We start from the raw sequence: 20040 nt of genomic DNA on the forward strand, positions 1-20040 counted from the left end.
CACAGGGGTTAAGCATACTTAGGAAAATTAGTAAATTCATTTCAACAAGTATACTGAGCACCCACAATTGCCTTAATACTATGAGAAAATACAAAGAAGTGCAAAGCAGATTCCTAGCGTACAAATAATTCAAAATCTCATTGGGAGAAACTAAATATATATTCATAAAATAACCAGAGAATTATTCAACTGAAAAATAAGTTGGATAGCTATTGAACTATGAACAAGGCCCTGTGCTAAATGCTGGGGTGCAGTGGGGATCTTCAGGATGAATATGTTTCCATCTCTTCTATACTGAGGTGCACAGATGAAACAATACAAATCAAATTGTGTCTTAAAGGCAACAACAAAGTAATAAGCAAAGTTCAATGAGCGAACAGGGGGTTGTAGGGGCGAATTCAGGTCTAGGGACCCTAGGAATTTGTTGTGGAAGAGTAAAGACTTGAACAGAGCTCTGCAGGATTAGACAGACCTACAAGAGGCAAAGCTAGGATGAAGGACATTCTAGACAAGGGAATGGGAATGTGCAGGGCATCTCTGGGCGAATGGTGAACTTTCTACCATTGCTGGAACATTCTTCTGGGAAGAATGATGGAGACGTAGACTGCCTTCAGATCAAGGAAAGACTTGAAGGCCACGCTTATCCATATAACATGCAGGGCCTTTGAGGAGAGGGTGTGTGTGTGTGTGAAATGGTCAGATCTGTGTCATGGAGAAATGACTCTGGGAGCAGAGAATAGAATAAATTGGAAGGGGGAAGACTGAAGTTAGGATGACCCATTAGGAGTTTATTCTAACAGTCTAAGTGAAAATGAATTACAGTCTGAACTAGTAGAGTGAACACAGAAAGACAGGGATGGATTGGAGAGGTGGAGTTGTGAAAGAATCTCAAGATTCGGTGACAGTGGGACAAAGAAGAGTCTAACATGATTCTCACTAGGAGCAGAATGATGTAGTGACCTGAAGATTACAACAGCGGTTCTGCAAGAGGAGCTAAAGAACAGAGAAGCCAAAGTGGGCTAGAACAGCCACGGGAGGCCGTAGAGAGGTGGTGGGATTTGGGCTGGGTCTTTCAGTCAGCTAAAAACCATTCATGCAAGTGGACAACAGACAAAAGATTCTAAGCAGGGTGAGAGGCCCATAAGGATGTCCAGGGGGATACACCTGCATGACATCTGGGGATATAAATAAGGGCATTCACCTGACACGTTAGTGCTAAAGCTGAATAATCAGTAAGGAAGTGCTTATTTAAATGAAAACAATAGCTTGAGGAATTATTATGTAATAGAAACATAAGTTGTGGATTTTGTGAATATTGATTAGACTCTAAACATAGCTATATCTTCTGCAGAAATCCTCCTTATCTCCACTTTGGAGATAACCTATGTGAAGCAACAGGGTTCATTCTGATGCTTGCAAATGTGAAATAGGATTCTAATAGAGGAGGAGTTCTTAACCTGGAGTCAGAGTGCTCCCAAGGAGTCCGTAGATAGAATTTAGAGCGATCATGGACTTGGATGGGAGATAAATTACATCTTTATTTTCACTAACAGCCTACTGAAATGTGGCCTTTCCTTCAGTCATGAATATAGGTAACAAACCACAGCAGTATTAGCTGGACTGATGACTGTCTCCAGTAGAAATCACAGGTATTTTCCTATCACATTACAGTGTTGCAGATCTCTCAAAACACACTTTATGTTCAACACTACTTAGAATTTAGAACAGACCTGCTGCTGGATCATGTTACTTCAAATGTCAGTAGAGAAGCACCCATATAATTATAAACCTGTTCTTTTAACATTTTAATGACTTCATTGAATTAAAAATACCATATCACTCAGAGGTGGGGCCTTGGCCAATGTCAAATGGGTCCATGGTACAAAGAAGATTAAGAACTTTTGTCCCAGAGACAGTGGTGTGCTGGTTAACGTTTAACAACTGGCTTTCGGGGACAAAGGGGAGAACAAACTTGATTTGTAGTGTGTGCCAATTTCCGTGGTGTAAATGGTCCCAGTGAAGCCAACTTGAAGCTCCCAGTGTGAGGTCAGGGAAGAGGTGCCCAACCAGCTCCTGCGAGCTGTCAAGAGCCAGCCCCAGCATACCACTAAAGGTTTCTTCTCCACCAAAGATTTAGGTCAACAAATTTCATGGAAGCAAATGATAGAACTCCATGGATTTTCCACTCATGCAAGGATTTGGCCAATAAAAGAGAGGTGTGGGAGGCTAAGAATAACCTCATTTAGAGTTGGGTAATATTTTCAACTGTCATATGGAGCAGCATTTTATTGTGTGCTTTACTAAGATTCCCTGGGAGCAATGAGCCATGTCTTTATCTTCAACTAATCCACATATAGCACCCATTACCCACATGGTCTACTCCTGGCCCCTAACTTAATCACATAGAACATTTCATGATACACAGACTAAAACAATTTATAAAGCCTTTTCACTATTTTGTTTTGTTTTTTTTGAGGAAGATTAGCCCTGAGCTAACTGCTGCCAATCCTCCTCTTTTCACTGAGGAAGACTGGCCCTGAGCTAACATCCATGCCCATCTTCCTCTACTTTATAGGTGGGACACCTGCCACAGCATGGCGTGCCAAGCGGTGCCATGTCCACACCCGGGATCCGAACTGGCCAACCCCGGGCTGCCGAGAAGCGGAACGGAACGTGTGAACTTAACTGCTGATCCACCAGGCCAGCCCCTCTTTCACTGTTTTAATGGAGTGAGCTGGCAAGAGACAGCTCTCAAAAATAATGCTGAATTGGGATTTCTCTGTACCTCCTATCAGGGTAGCTTGTTTGACTATGGCGTTCATTGGTCTGTGAGGAAATCTTAATTTAGAAACCAAGAGTTGATGTTTTGCTAAGAGCGCTCACTCTAACTTTATATGGAATGTATTTCTGCCCATTCTTCTTGCTGATCTGGGAGAGGAATCACAGTATTGATACTGAAGAGGCCATTGGCAATGCTCCCCCCCCGGCAGGCCTTTTTTATAGAGCCTGTAGTCAGGTTTCTAGGCTAATTATTTTAAACGCACCTTTAGCTTCTGTATTATTTTATGAAATGTTTAAAACAAGGTCACAGAAAGCAAAACTGATTCTATCTTCATGTCATTTCTATGCTATTTCACCCATCTGGTTATCTCCTGAACCTAAAATAAGTCTCAAAGGAAATATATTTTATTGTTTCTGACTACTTTCAATTATAAATAGAGCCAAATCAGATAATAAATAGTTTCCATTGAGAAGCTTCGCCAAGAATGTTAAATCTAATAGTGCAGTTAAGGAAAATTTAACTGAAAACAATTTAATTACAAATATTTTTGTTTGCCTAAACAATCATAAAAGGGCAAAATACTTTAAGACATATTTTAAAGTCAGTGCTGCATCTTCAATGTGTGATTAATTGCTGTACAATTTTCCCCATATGCCAGATTTCTTTCTTCTTCTTCTTCTCTTTATAAGAACAGCTATCCCATTTACTCTCTGTTCCACACATTCTGGTACTTCCATCATAGATTTTGATATCATTAATTTCATATGTACAGTGGAAGCCCCTTTATCTGACACAATCAAGATCATTAATTGAAAAAGACAAACTCAAACATTTTATTTTAAATTAAAGTGTAAATTTGCATTCATTTGCCAATTTTTAGAAATAGAGTCAAGGTAGGTCTGTCGGTTGGATTAAAGCACAGTCTTTCTTCCTTTTTTTTCTCTTTTTTAAAATTTTATTAAGGTCACAATAGTTTATAACATTGTGAAATTTCAGTTGTACATTATTATTTGCCCATCACAATATGTACGTGCCCCTTTACCCCTTATGCCCACTCCCCAGCCCCCTTCTCCTCTGGAGAACACTAATCTGTTCTCTTTGTCCATGTGTTTATCTCCCAAATGTGCATGAAATCATATGGTGTTTGTCTTTCTCTGTCTGGCTTATTTTGCTTAGCATAATTCCCCCCAGGACCATCCATGTTGTTGTGAATGAGATGACTTTGTCTTTTTTTTACAAGTGAGTAGTATTCCATTGTATATACACCACATCTTCTTTATCCATTCATCAGTCGATGGGCACTCGGGTTGCTTCCACATCTTGGCTATTGTGAATAATGCTGCAATGAATAAGTCTCTTTGTATTGTTGATTTCAAGTTCTTTGGATAAATACCCAGTAGTGGGATAGCTGGGTTGTATGGTATTTCTATTTTTAAATTTTTGAGAAATCTCCATACTGTTTTCCATAGTGGTTGCACCAGTTTTCATTCCCACCAGCAGTGTATGGGGGTTCCCTTTTCTCCACATCCTCTCCAACACTTACTATTTTTTGTCTTGGTGAGTAGAGCCATTCTAACGGGTGTAAGGTGCTGATATCTCAATGTAGTTTTGATTTGCATTTCCCTGATGATTAGTGATGTTGAGCATCTTTTCATGTGCCTGTTGGCATCTGTATATCTTCTTTGGAAAAACGTCTGTTCATATCCTCTGCCCATTTTTTGATCAGGTTGTATTTTTGCTGTTGAGTTGTGTGAGTTCTTTATATATTTTGGAGATTAACCCCTTGTCTGATAAATGATTTGCAAATATTTTCTCCCAGTTGGTGGGTTGTCTTGTTTTGTTCCTGGTTTCCTTTGTCTTGCAGAAGCTCTTTAGGGTGATGAAGTCCCATTTGTTTATTTCTTCTTTTGTTTCTCCTGTCCGAGTAGACATGGTATCTGAAAAGATCCTTCTAAGACCGATGTCAAAGAGTGTACTACCTATATTTTCTTCTAGGAGTTTTATGATTTCACATCTTACCTTCAAGTCTTTAATCCTATTTTGTTAATTTTTATGTATGGCAAAAGATAATGGTCTACTTTCATTCTTTCTCATGTGGCTGTCCAGTTTTCCCAACACCATTTACTAAAGACTTCCCTTTCTCCATTGTATGTTCTTAGCCCCTTTGTCAAAGATTAGCTGTCCATGGATGTGTGGTTTTATTTCTGGGCTTTCAATACTGTTCCATTGATCTGTGTGTCTGTTTTTGTACCAACAATACCATGATGCTTTGATTACTATAGCTTTGTAGTGTATTTTGAAGTCAGGGATTGAGATGCCTCCTGCTTTGTTCTTTTTTCTTAGGATTGTGAAGCACTGTCTTTCTTTGTAAAGCATATGCATAATGCACCACTGAAATCCTTCTAGATTATTAGTTCCCATCAATCTTTTATTCTCATTTCTCCCATACTAATTCAAGGCTTTTCTTTAGCAACTCATGTTTACAAAGCATTTGACTTAGTTGTTCTAGAAATACCAACTCTCTTTTCACACTTACATCATTCATTTACATATTATTTAATTAAATTGTATAATACAAGTATTGGTGCAACTGGTATAAACAGATTTGAGAGCAATCACAACTGCCTTTAAGTCCACTTCAATTCTGTTGTAGGGAATAGCAATGGGCAGGTAGACCAAGAGAGCTGACTGTAGGGGAGGTAGATATTTCCTCTACCCTATCTGGGTTCTTCTGGCCGGAAAATGAATTAAATTCACATGAGACAGAATAGCAGGAGAAAATTAAACAAAGCTTTATAACATGTATACATGGGAGAGGCTCAGGCAAGCTGAGCAACTCGCCAAAATGGCTGAAGCCACCACCTTAAATATCATATCCAGCTAACGACAAAAGAGGGTGTTGAGGGTGGAGGGGGAGTCGATCATGGGAGACTACCACACAAGTACAGTAAACAAATGCAGATTTAAGTCCTTGCCTTTGGCATTGATTAAGAGTTTCTAGAAATAAGGTTATCCCCCTCTTCCTGGTACAGAGAGGGAGACAACTTTACAGATGGAGATTTCCCTTACAAATGTAAATGTTTCCCAACAAAGGGCAAGCAAACTCCGCTCCTCGGAGTTGCTTTTATTAAAAGTAACCAGCCCCAAACAATCCTCATGCCAAAGAGACGTATCTTGCGGTGGCCAATTCCAGGCCCCCACATGATCATCCTGGGTGTTCAGGCACCCCACTCAAGGTATTCACCATGCAATGAAGAGCACTGTCTCATCCAATTCATTTTGGGTAAGTGGAGGTCAATTTGGAGGGCTTCTAGTGCTTCCTCACCTTTATTGAGATCCAGGGCTGTGTCAAACTTCTTAATACTACCCAGAACCAGAAGCAAATGGTTGAGCACAAACTAAGCATGAGTAATTACTTATTTAAATAAGTTTGAAACAATTTACCACCTATATAAGCCAGTTAGCTGTCATTTCAATAACCACAGACAGACATTTTCAGATTTTCTAAATATATTTTCTAAGCCCCAACAGTATACTTGTTAGTGGTCCTTCTAAGGGACTGGTATCCAAGCTGATAAACTGTCCCAAGTTTCAAGGATACAGAATCTAAACTCTTCTACCCTTTTGATCTCCATGTTAACGCTCAACGTCACTTTCATCTCAGCTTCAGGGAAGGGGTTCAGGGCTAGTATCCTTGGGATCTATTGGTTTTCTGAACATGTAATTTTTACCTTTTTTTGATTTTTTAAAATCATACATTGCACAGATTTTAGCTGAGGGCTGGTCAAAGGACTTGTTGCCTCAGTACAAGATCGCTGTCAAAGATGTCTCTCTCTCCCCTGCACAATTTTTAAAGCTACTATCCAACAGTCAGCTTAGAAGGCTTGAAAAAAACCCAATGTATCAAAAATTAATCTGGCAAAGCACAAAATATCTCAATATATAAATACTTTTGTAAATAAGAAAGTGCTAATTCTACTCATCTCACTTTAGTTCTCTTAACTCCTTGTCTTCTTCAGGGTGTCATTAGGGGGCAATTACACAGCTTCACCGTACTCACCTTGAATGTTAAAATGCCTGACTAACTTAGACAACTTGCTAATGTCCAGAATTTTCTAATGTTCAAAACTACACCTGTCTAAACTCAAACTAAATCTACCAATGTTCATCTCTTAAGCACTTCCTGCATCAATTAATACTGTTTAATAGTCCTCCTAAATCTCCATTTTAAGGAATCTCCTAGATTACTTTTTCAACCCAAACTGCTATCTATTTACTCCAGCCCAATACACAAAGTATATATATTATAACATCTATTTCAACAGAGCAGAGGTGCTTGTCATTTTGAAAAAGACAATTACTTGCTTATCAGTTCCTGCCATCAGTGGCTGGCTGGTGCCACCCTGGTTTTATAAGCAAGATAAAATTGAGGCAGTAAAGTCAGGAAGCATTTTCTGGATTCTCTATAGATTTTATAGGTCAGTATATATTCAATAGCTATTTCTGCTTTGTCATTTCTTTTTCTCTGGTGATTTGGTTCTTGACCTTTTGTTTTTCTCATTAACATCTCTATTAGGGGGAGGGTAGGAGGAAGGGAAGGAGATAACATTCTAATGAGGTCATCTGGCTTGTCACTCATTGGCTAAAGCAGAGTCCCAAGAGGCCAGTTCTGCCAACTGGATTCTCTCCACGGTCCAGTTAACTCTGGACAGATGCAAGTTCACTCTAGCACTACACACTGCGACCCCATTTCCTGCCAGATGTTCTGCTCTTGTGGCCCATGGTCACGAGGGGGGAACCAGGCCAGAGAGTAGAGATGACTCAGGAAAACCCTGCCTCTCCCTGAGAAAAACAAGTGGCTATATAAGTCATCCTTATCCCACAAATTGTTGAGCTTTTCACTTGCTAAATTCTTGGACTAAAGGTCTGTCAGGAAACAAGGCTGTAACTACTAATTAAAACAGGTTTTAAGATCCTTTGTTAATTTTTCTCCCCTTCATTCTCTACAACTCCATTTAAACCAAAATCAAATGTGAGCTTTTCTAGAGCCCACAAGTTAAGAAAGGTTTTTACATTTTTAAATGGCTGAAAAAAATCAAGAGTAGTATTTCATGACACATGAAAAATACATGAAATTCACATTTCAGTGGCCATAAATAAAGCTTTATTGGAACAGCCACCCCAGTTGCTTACGTATTTCCTGTGGCTGCTTTTGTCCTACAAGGGCAGGAACGAGTCATTGTAACTGAAACTGTACGGCCCCCAACGATGAAAACATTTGCTATCTGTCCTTTTACAGGAAGTTTGCTGCTCCTGTTTTGCCTCCTACACAAACATTTCTGGTATCCTTACCACCTTAGAATTCATGTGCTTGCTTTATGACTTTTCATTTGTGCAGATTATTTTGTTTCTCTTAAAATCATAAGTCAGGGGTGCCACCTCCATAAAAATGGTTTTTACTTTCCATTTTTATAAAGTACCACGTGATACTCAAGATTTTCAAAAATCATAAAAACAAATGATGCTTCATCTCTTCCAGATAGTTAATGTAGTTTAATGTGTGTGCACACAGACTTGAGATACTACTACTAAATTTTTTCACTCTTTCTCAAATGCTAAAATAAATGAATTTTGCCTCTGACTCATACTTGAAATGCTTTCAGTGAAAGAGGAACTAAGCCAATTTCTACTGTATAAAATCAAAATACATGGGCTTGGTTACCATTATTTTCCAGAAGAATAATTTGAAGCAACTGAACACTCCCTTTTTATTTATTTTATTATTATTATTATTATTATTATTATTTTGGTGAGGAAGATTTGCCCTGAGCTAACATTTGTTGCCAACCTTCCTCTTTTTTTTTCTTTTTTGCTTGAGGAAGATTAGCCCTGAGCTAACATCTGTGCCAGTCTTCCTCTATTTTTTTTTAAAGATTTTATTTTTTTCCTTTTTCTCCCCAAAGCCCCCTGGTACATAGTTGTATATTCTTCGTTGTGGGTCCTTCTAGTTGTGGCATGTGGGATGCTGCCTCAGTGTGGTTTGATGAGCAGTGCCATGTCCGCGCCCAGGATTCGAACCAACGAAACACTGGGCTGCCTGCAGCAGAGCGCACGAACTTAACCACTCGGCCAAGGGGCCAGCCCCTCTTCCTCTATTTTGTATGTGGGATGCGTCCACAGCATGGCTGACGAGTGGAGTAGGTCCGCGCTAGGGTCCAAACTCCTGAACCCAGCCCGCCAAAATGGAGTGTGTGGAACTTTAACTACTCAGCCACAGGGTCGGCCCCCAAACACCCCTTTTGGAGAATACACAAAATGCTTTAAATAGCTCCAGGTGTGGCCTTCAAACCCTGAGCAGATGCTGTCAGTAAGCCAGCTGTCTGGGGCAGGGAGTGTATTGCCCAAGGAGGTGGTCATGTTAGGGCCCCAGGAAGTTCACTGCTGAGGAGGCTAGTCTGCAGGAGGCGGGTAGAGAGCACCCAACCCCAGAGGGTCTCAGGAACGAGATTTTTGGCCTGCACCTTGGAGCAGTCAAATGCTCTCCCCGCCTCCTGCCCCCCCCCCCCGCCATCACTGTCCATGAGGTGCAGGGGAGAGAGGGGAGGCTGGCTCACGTAGTTTAGGTTTTCTGGAAGCCAAACCTGAGAGGCACATTTGCATACAAGGAGTTTATCTGGGAGGCAATCCCAGGAAACAACAGTCCAGGAATCAGGAAAGTTAGGAAAGGAAAGGCAGATGATGAAGGGTATGTTATCAAGTACACTCCCATTATGGGTATGAACATCCCATGGGGAAACTCTAAGAAAAGGCCTCACACACAGGCCTCAGAGTTAGCTCACCTGAGCAGTGAGGAAGTTTCTGGGAATATGAATTCCCCAGCACTTTCCTCCTGTCCCGACTCAGGCAGAGCAGCCTTCCCAGGTTTCAAAGAAAGCCTCAGGCCAAGAGCCACAGATAGTACTGGCAGTTGGAAGTTGGTCAATGGGCACTGTGGAGCTAAGGCCCCAGGGGTGTGGGCAGGGCACCAACAGCATCTGCTACAGCAGTTTTCTGTCAATCCTACAGAGAGACTTTTCCTGGCACCCAGGCTGCTTCTAGGAGGATGGGGAGGGTGGCAGGAGATGCAGGCAGGAGCCAGCCTGCTCTACAAGCTGCACTCTCCCGCCACTCCTGGCTCTTCTCCTGCTGGGTTGGCTAAAGGGCTTAGACTAGAAAAGACAAGTTAGATGGCGTGGTCCCTGCTTTGTCATCATACAAAGAATATGGGGTGGGGTGTGGGGAGTAGGATTGAGGAGACCTTGGTTCTGGTCCCAGATGGACTGACGCATCATCCTGGCAAGGTAAATAACTTTCTTTAGACTTTACTTTCCTCATCTATAAAATTAGAGTTGGTTGGGTCTCAACATTCCTTCTAGGCTAGACTCAACAAGCGACACATATACCACCCTTGGAATAAGAGAAAACCAACAATGAGATTTCTCAGAGGCACCTGGGACTGAAAATTCACCTCCTTCCACCTCCTAGGAGATAGATTCCTGCTCCCCTTAGAGCTCTATCCCTTGATCAGTATGGAGGCTGTCAATATCTCAGCAAGGTATCAACCCACATAATCGTGCCTGGACCTTACAGCTGCACACAGTAAAATGTCTGCTGTCATGACTGGTGTTCATATTCTCTTCCCTCACTGAACATGCTGGAACCTGAGAGGTGCCCTGCCCTGGGCATACCAGTACGTACTAGGATGTAGAAACAGCTGGTGTCGGACAGGAGGTGGCGTAGTATTCAAGTACATGAGAGGTGTCATCTTACCTTTTCTCTTCTTCTGTAGTTTAAATTTTACTGCAATTGAACCCAAGGCAACATACTCATCACTTACCAATATACACATTTCCAGATATGGTATAAATGAAGCTTGTCCACCCTGAAAAGGGACCAGTGACATTAAAAAGTTAGTGTCCAGAATGCCAAAAGGAACAAAGACATAACAATATATTTTAAAAATATCTCTATATATGAAATACAAATATATAAATTTATATGACAGATATAAAAGATATATTTGGAGATTAAATCCTTTATTTTCTTTTAGATACATATTTAAAATTTAAGTTCTGTAATGTGAGCTGTTTAAAACATACACATACACACCCATAAACCTAAATGACTTGGCCCCAAATGTTTTTGAGCCACCCAAGCAGAGAGTGTACAATTCACTTGGCTATACACCTACAGGCCAACAGCTGTACTGACAAATAAAGTGTTTCTTCCAGTTCTAACATCATGCTAATACAACTGTGACACACACACACACCAGTGTGGCTAATCTTCAGTTTCTTGTGCCTCTAGGTAGTTTTAAGTGTGAAGAGAATGCTAGAAATATGCTTTTCTTTACTAAGTTACATTTTACCCAGTGAACTCATTCCTTTTTATCTATCCTAAAATGGAGCATGAGTTGCAGGGATGCAGGGATGCATAATCTTTGGGGTATAAATGGGCTTCGGATGGCCTGTGCACTCCCTGGGATTGTCCACACAATTTTTCAAGTGTGTACACTTTTCTGTGAAGAGGGTACACAGCATACACCAGATTCCTACTGGGACCCGTGGGGCCAAGAACTCAGAACCATGGACCACCTGCCGTTTGTTCTTTCAGCACCGGCACTGGATTTTCATGGGTATTTATGTGTTGTACCTATGGCCCAGAAGATGCTGTGGTGACACTGAGAGACATGAACCTAGAAATGACAAGCTCAAAATGGAATTAGACCATCATTCTGTGTACCTTCCATGGAAAAGAGAGAAGATCTGGGAAGGGACTGCAGGGCAGAAAGGCAGCGCACAGACTGGAGTCTGTGTGCGAGTCAACGTGGTGACAGAGTAAACAAAACAAAGGCAGATGTGGAAGGATCATGGAGGACAAAATATACTCTAGGGATGTGGATGTGATGGCAGGTGAGTTGAAACATGCAAGAGAGGTACAAAAGAAAAGGTATAACTGAGAAAACTTAACATAAATTGAGTCTGGTTAACAAAATCCGAAAGATGGCAAAAACAGACACTTGGGTGGATGCCAAAGGATATTCTTTCACCCTCCTATTTCAGTTTTCCCTCTGAGATTTTACTAGAACAAGTTTAAGGCCTCTGGTAGTAAGGCTGTTTGCTCATAGCTCACTTACACATTTTCTCCCTTATTGACCCACTCGCTCAGTCTACTATCATGTAGTGAACATTTGCCACTCATGTGCATGCACTGTGGGTGGAGACATGAAGATGAATAAGGCACAGCCAGGTTTTCAAGCTGTGCAACTTTGGGGAGGGAGGTTTGTGGTGGATGCTGAAAACCCACGCTAACAATTCACAGCCACGATTCCCCCTGTCTTATCCATCTGGATGGGCTGCTCCACTAGAGCACTTCTCTCTCTGCCCTCGAATGGGTGGGAAGCTTCCTGAGTCCTACTTAGCCTGATTTATAATAAAACTCTGCAACAAAACCCCTTTCTTCATTGCTTTTTAAAAAAATTGTTTAAATTTCTTTTTCAAAGTGCAAGTGTCTTTACTGATTTTTTCTCATCACAAAAAAGTAAGACACATTAACTTAAAAGATATTTTAAGACTGTAAAAGTGTGTGATGTCGTCTAAACTGAAAAACTTTCTGCAATCTTCACACTCACCCTGAGATAAATATTGTTAGCAATTTGGTATTTGGGCTTTCAGTTTCTTCTTTCTTTTATGTGCCGTAAAATTTGCTTAAAAACTACAACAAACTCAATGTTCTGTTTTGGACACCTTTCCATGTCAAAACAGAGACATAACTCATCCTTGGGAAAGACTGCAAAGCATTCCATTGTAAGAACGTGTCCTAATTTATATAACCGATCCCCTCTTCACAGTTGCAAGGCATTAAAAAATTAATGGTTTCCAAGTGCGACAGAACCTCAAGGCTCTCAGTTGCTCAACTGGGTTTTTAACTGGGATTATTCTGACTGTTCTAATCTCATTTCTCTTCCATGCCCTTTGCTTCATTCCTACTCACCCTCCAAGCAGAGAGCCAATCCACACATAATTGCCTCTGTCTGTTTTCTTTCCATTTTTATCTTTTTCACACAATCCAGAAGGATCAAACATTTGCTTAAAGGAATGGCCAAGTCAATTTATTCAGTCCATTCACCTATTTTTGCGCTGTGAAAAAGTCTTCTATTAGGATATAGATTCCATCTTTACCAGGAATAACACAATTCATATTACTGGTTGGAAGGCACAGAGGGTTAGAGGGAATGGAATAGGAACAGGGAGCAATTTCCTTTTTTTCTTCTTTTTAACATGTTGTCCATCTGCACTTGCTTCTATTAACTAATTTCCATTAAGCATTGTTTCTTAAAGCTACAGCAAAACAAGAGCCAAACTGTGTGAATGCCTACTATATGTTTAAGAACCATCATATGTTATTAGAATTCCTTCTCTGCTAAGAGCAGAATTGCATCAGCAAAGAGCTCTCTTGTGAGATTTTCAGGTGCTTCTCATCTTTCTAGCTTCCCCCACCTCTCCTCCCACTTTTGCGTCCTGCCCCAGGAATTGATACCCCCCCCCACCCCCGCTCAGGAGGTGACAGACCCTATACTTTCCTTTCTTCTACAAATGTGGTTTCCAAGCTACTGGCTCTTTGCAGCTGGGAAGTTCTTCCCTTCCCTGGGGCAATGACAAAGAAAATGAGTCGGGCTAGGGGTCACATTTTACTTCTGGTCCTGTAGGAAGGTTTGATCAGCAAGACATTTAAGTCAGACCTCCTTTAGTCAAGCATAAAAAATGTAAAACTTGTCTTTTAAATATGTAAATCATTTTCTGCGGCATTTGCTCTCATTTCCAGGGAGGTTCCCAATTCTTGCAAATGTCCCTAGTGAGAGCTTTTCTTGGCCTACATTTCCTGCCTTAACCCAGCTCATTTTTCTCCTGCCTCAGTCTTTGAGTTCATTATTTCAATGAACTTTACAACTACTCCTTACACATGTATGTGTAAAGGAAGTAGAAAAATACGGTCTGGTAACACACCAAGTCCCCGACAAAGGTCAGCTTTGGAGAGGGAAGGAGAGCAGGGAATGGGGCCAAGGAGAGAATGAACCGCTCTCCAAGCTCTGGGTCACACTGGTTGCCAGACCCCAAAGCGGTGCTGCTTCCTAAGAGCCCTCCCTGGATGTCCCTGCGCTTAGCTTGGGCGGGCAGCTCCCATCGACCTGAGGCCTAGCCTCCTAGGACAGGAGGCAGACACACCTGGTCCTCTCCTCTCCCTCCTCATTCCACCAAATTGTTTTCTAATTTTTATTTTGAAATAATTTCAGACATATAGAAGAGTTACAAAAATACTACAGAGAATTACCATACAGCATTCACCCAGATTCTCCAAAAGGTAACATGTTGTCACATATGCTTTATAATTCTTCTCTCTAGAAATATATATCATTCTTTTTTTCTGAAATATTTGAGAGTAAACTGGCAGACATGATACCCTTTTACCTTGAAATAATTCTCAGTATGTATTTCCTAAACACAAGGATATTTTCCTATATAACCATGGTGTACTTATGAAAATTATAAAATTGATACAGTATCAATGAAAAAATTATGACCATTAATACAACACTATTATCTATGTATAGATATTCGAATTGTGCCAGTTGTCTCAGTAATGTCTTTTATGGCAAAAAGAAAAAAATTTCCAGGCCAGGATCTAATCCGGGTTGACATGCTGCATTTAGTTGTCATGTTTAATCTCCTTTCATCTGAAACAGTTCCTCAGTCTTTTTCTTTCATTAAAAGTACAGACCGGTTATTTTGTAGAATGCCCCTCAGTTTGGGTTTGTCCAATGTTTCCTCATCATTAGACCAAAGTGTTTGTTAATCCCTTCCCTCTCAACTTTAGAGAAGAGATTGTATTTATTTTCAATATTTTAAATTTTTAATTCATAAGAGCACAAAGGATGAAATAATGAACATATATGTTGCCATATTTATTTTATATCTCTTTTCTTTTACAGATGAAATCATATAAGTGAGAGAAATATCCCCTAACTGGTTGCATCCCATCCATTTTCTACACACAGCACATGTGACCTTTCTAGAAGCCCCACTTAAAACCTGGCAATGGCTCCCTGGTCTCCCAGGACAAGCCTATAGCCCTGACCCTAGCAGACAGACTCTTCTCAGTCTGGTCCTACACTTCTTCTCCAGTATCGCTCCTTCTCTGCCTGTCCCACCTCCATAGTCAATTCCAACCCAGCAACCCCTCCGGGGAAAGGAGGAAGGGTAGGGCAGCAGCAAACCTTACAGGGGCCTTTGGTGCCATGGAAAACAAACCAACTAAGGGACAATAAAAGAGCAATAAAACGAACACACACAGTTACAGGCAAAAAGTGCAGGTTTAAAAATCAGCAAATGACCCCCAGGCAGATCTAGGACCAGACTCCTAACCTCTTTGAGCCCGTCTCCTGGTTTGTAAAACAAGGAAATAATATGTATAACACAGGGCTGTTGTGATGGTCAAGTGGCGCTGTATATCTGTGCCTACATATATATATGTACATGGGCATGAGTGTGTGTTACAGGTTTTTAACATTATCTACACAATGCCTGGTACTTAGCAGGCATTTACCAAATGTCAGTTCCCTTTCCTGCCCCTTCCTTCTCTTTCCACTCTCCTCAGACCTTATGTAGGTCAGGGTTGCAGTGGCTGCTATCTATGCTTCTGATGAGCTGAGACCCAGGCCAAAGAAGGGTCATCACCACAGAGATGACCTCATGCTCCCCAGTGCACCCCTCTCCAGTCCAAGCCAACTGGTCTCCTCGTGGACTGCACTATGCACTGAGCAAAGCTCAGCAGGGTCTCTGTTTCCCAAAATGTAGAGAACGGATCCTTGCTGTCCCTGTCAAGAACCTTGTGGCAGTTAGGATGCTGTCTGTGTCCCAGCAAACACTGCAGTCTAGAATTGGTGACATAAGGTGGGCTTTCTGATCATACAGCTACTGACAGCTCACTATAAGAGCTCTCAGTGTGCCAAGAACAAGCATTTAGGCTCCATCTTATAACCAAACAGAAACAGAAAGAGAGAAGTGTCAACTTTGTAGCACTGCAATCTGGAAAAGAGAGAGGTTATTAGATAACCTTGTGGGAATTTCATCAAAAGAAAACAGGAGAATGCCCATTTTACCAAATTTGGTGAGTAACACCAATAATAAAATGCCCGACAATATTGCATAGAATGATACACAGATAAAGACACTTGAGACAACTAGCTTTCCAGAGTAAAATATAGTCAGAATGTGTTTCAAACATTCCAGTCTGATCATACTACGATCTGTGTTTATAAGCCACGGGCATATAACATGAAGAGCCATCTCTAAAGATTCTATATTTTAAACAAGAACACTTACAACCTACAAGAGAACCTTCCCCAACGGTTCAGTCCACACTGATAATACTGAATATTCATTGCATCAGAGGCTAACAGAAAAACTAAGACATAAACGAAATTTAACATTTTGAATGAGAAATGTATTAGGAATGTCAGCTCTTTAGAATGCACGCTCTCAGAAGGCAGCCTTCTGTGTGTCCAGAATGGAGCCTAGCCCTCTGGAGGACAAACTCTGCTGACTATCTTCTCGCTAATAAAATAGCAAGAAAAAAATATATTAGAATCTCCTACAAGCTTATCCTGCCCTTTAGAGACCAAGCCTACATTGACGTTTTCCCATCAACAAGACATTCAATGTGATCATTTTAACTAAAATGATACATGCTACTATTATTTCTTGGTTTTATTTGAACCACCTTTTATTTGAGACTTTTTCTCCTCTTCAAATATACAGTATTCACAATTGGTTTTTAACTGCTCAGAAAAATTCAGGAAATAATTCTTACAGGCAGTTATAATCATAAAATTATATTTAGGGTTGTAAAATAGAATCTACAGTCATGCGTTGCTTAAAGATGGGGGTGCATGCTGAGAACTGTGTTATTAGGTGATTTCATCATCGTGCAAACATCATAGAGTGCACTTACACAAACCTAGATGGTATGGCTTACTACACACCTAGGCTATACGGTACTAAGCTTACGTGAGCACCATGGTATATGTGGTCTATCATTAACCAAAACGTCCTTATATGGTGCATGACTGTATTTTAGGCACTTGAACTTAGATTGAAGCCAAGTTTATAGACAATTAAGAACTAAAACATACAGAGCTTTAAGGATTAAATAAAGGTTCAGAAAACAATAGAAACTTGAAATAAGTAGAGAGTGTTATAAACACCCCTAAGATTATTGGAGGGCATATTTAGACACCTGGCTCTTTGTAACAGAAAAAGATTTTTAAGTAGTACCTGTAAAATATGAAAAAAAATACATCCTTGTCAAAATCAAAATGTGTTTAAATTCTTAGAATAGTTTCTTACCTTACATTGACCAGCAATTTCATCTGTTCTCTATTAAAGATGATATATTAGGACAAAATAATACAATTTTCAAACTGGTGAGATTATTCATTAAAAAATTTTCAAAAACAGTCATTTTTTTTTAACCTATCTGCAAAACCCTGGGTTTCTTTCCCAAGACTCCCAAGGCACTACCAACAGGGTATTCGTCACGAAAGGTCCATTGTTGTGCCTGATACTTAGTGGTTAAGAGTCACAGTGAAAATCAGACTGTGTGGGTTAGAAGCTCAGCCTCAACACTCACTAGCTAGTTGACCTTGAATAAGTTACTTAACCTCTTCGTATCTCAGTTTCCTCATCTGAACAATGGAATCATCACAGTCCTTACCTCATGGACTTATAAGGCTCACAGGTGTTAGTACACAGGAAGTTCTTAGAGCCATTTCTGGCAAACAGTAGGCACTTAATAAATGCTAGCTATGGTTATTGTTATTACTACAGGATGATTCAGTGAAGTGTGAGCTTCCAAAAATGTTCACGATATTTCCCATCATGGATTTTCGCCATTTTTTCTATCTTTTTCAAAACCAAATTTTAAAAAATGCAATTGTACCTCACCACACAAGAAAAGCAATTCCAGGTGTAGATAAATCAATATGAAAGGCAAAACAAGAAAGCATCTCCAACAGAACATTCTCATGATCTTGGATTAGGGAAAGATTATTAAAGAAGCTACAGCAAGCACCAACCATTAAGGAACAGACTGATAGAATTAAGGAGCTTTTATTTATTAAAATGTAGGGAAATATAATAGTACAGAAGAGTGAAAAACAAGGAAAAAGGGAGAAGATATCTGCAACACAAATAACTGACAATGCAGAATATATAAAGAGCTCCTACAAATCAATATGAAAAAGACAGACAACCCACCCAAAGGAAAATGACATGAAGCTTCCCACTGGATAATTTTATATTTCAAGCTCTGGTTCATGTTCATCACTGCTCTGAAGACTTACTGATTAATATCCATAACTGTTACGGGTATATTCTAAGTATGAGGGGAATCATGATTGAATATTCTAATGTACTACTGGTAAGTAGTACATTAGTACATTAGAAAGCTTTGCAAAAACTACCCATGAATTAAATCATGTATTCTGTGTAGTAAACAAAACCAGCTTTTGCTTTCTCTATGAGAACACCTGAAAATCTAAAATTCCACGTGAATCATTCATGTTTGGGGCATTCTCCTTTAAAAAGTAGATAATGACTATGAAAAGACATTTAGGCAGGAACTCTAAGGAGAACTCACCATGTATTCTCCAGAAATAAAGAAAATCACAGGCAAGAGAAAAAAGTCACTACTTCATTTTTGACTCATTGACCATATGGAAAAATGTGTGGCACTTTGAACCAAGATCATAAGCTTGGCAAGTCGACTCTGAGACTCCCTCTGTCTCGTGGTATTCATGCCCTGTACAGCCTTTCTTCTCTGAGTATGGGCTGCACCTAGTGACTTGGTTCTAACCAGCAGAATAAGGCAAAAGTGGTGGGATGTCACTTTTGAGATTAGGTCACATAGAGATTCTGGCTTCCATCTTGCTGATCCTCTTTTGCTCACTCACTTGTTGGCTCTGATGAAGCCAGTGGCCATGTTGTAAGCCACCCTACAGAGACTCCCACGTGGCAAGGAACTGACAGCGGACTTCAGGCAAGAACTCTTGAGAAACTGAATGTTGCCAACAACCACATGGGTGTGAGCTTGGAAGTGCATCCTTCTCAAGGGAGCCCAGGGATGACTGCAGCCCCAGCTGACACCTCGATTGCAGCCTTGCAAGAGTTCCTGAGCCAGAGGACACAGATAAACTGTGAGACACTGTAAGCTAACCAATGTTTTAAGCCACTAAGTTTTGGGGTAATTTGTTATGCAGCAATATAGATAACTAATATAATAAGATTTATTTAAATATATCCTAATGTGACTTACTGAGTAGCTACTGTATGCAGGGATTAAAATCTATTTTTTCAAAAAGTGTTATAAAGCATTTATTTCTTTTTTCCTCCAGCTTTATTGAGATATAATTGATGTGGCTCCTTTCCTTTTTATTCCCCTGGAAGGTAAACACGGAGGCAAAAATATATTAGTGATGTTTAAGAGGGTGTATTAGCTTCTTATTGCTGCTGTAACAAATTACCACAAACTTGGTGGCTTAAAACACCGAAATTTATTATCTCACAGTTCTGGAAGGTAGAAGTCCAAAAATGAGTCTCCAGTGTCTGAAATCAAGATGTAGGCAGGGTAGCATTTCTTCTGGGGGCTCTAGGGGAGAATTCGTTTCCCTGACTTTTCCAGATTCTAGGGGCTGCTCTTATTTCTTGCCTTGTGGTCACCTTCCATTCTCAAAACCAGCAATTACATCACTGTGAGCTCTGCTTCTATTGTCACATCTCATATTCTCTGACTCCTGTCTCCTTTTTCATTTCTACAGCTCCTTGTGCTTATACTGGGCCCACCTGGATTATTCAGGGCACTTTCCCCATCTCCAGATGGTTAACTTAATCACATCTGCAACCTCCTCTTTACCATGTATGGTGACATAGTCACAGGTTCCAGTGATTAGGGCGTGGACATCTTTGTGGGGCCACTATTCTGCTTACCAGAGAGGAGTAGGCTATATGTTCTCTAAAGAAATTTTGTTGATTGATGTACATATACTGTAAAGAAAAGTTAAAAGTTGAGGGAAGCAAAAAAGGCTTAACAACATTACATTTTCCCATACCATAACAATCCTTCATTTTTAACATTCCAGATCATGCTTTTAAATACCTAGTAGG

At 40.3% G+C, this 20040-nt stretch overlaps 1 protein-coding gene across 4 annotated transcripts in view; it reads right to left on the bottom strand.

Moving 5' to 3' along the window:
• Positions 1 to 20040, bottom strand: part of PIR (pirin) — a 92576-nt gene that overhangs the window by 13095 nt on the left and 59441 nt on the right. For all 4 annotated transcript variants that reach the window (XM_070603746.1, XM_070603744.1, XM_070603747.1 and 1 more), the window contains one exon: positions 10659 to 10703. In XM_070603746.1, the coding sequence (XP_070459847.1) occupies positions 10659 to 10703 (45 nt within the window). The remainder of the gene's footprint in view (positions 1 to 10658; positions 10704 to 20040) is intronic.

The sequence above is a fragment of the Equus przewalskii genome, chromosome X (genome assembly GCF_037783145.1).
Source record: "Equus przewalskii isolate Varuska chromosome X, EquPr2, whole genome shotgun sequence".
NCBI classification, from domain to species: domain Eukaryota; kingdom Metazoa; phylum Chordata; class Mammalia; order Perissodactyla; family Equidae; genus Equus; species Equus przewalskii.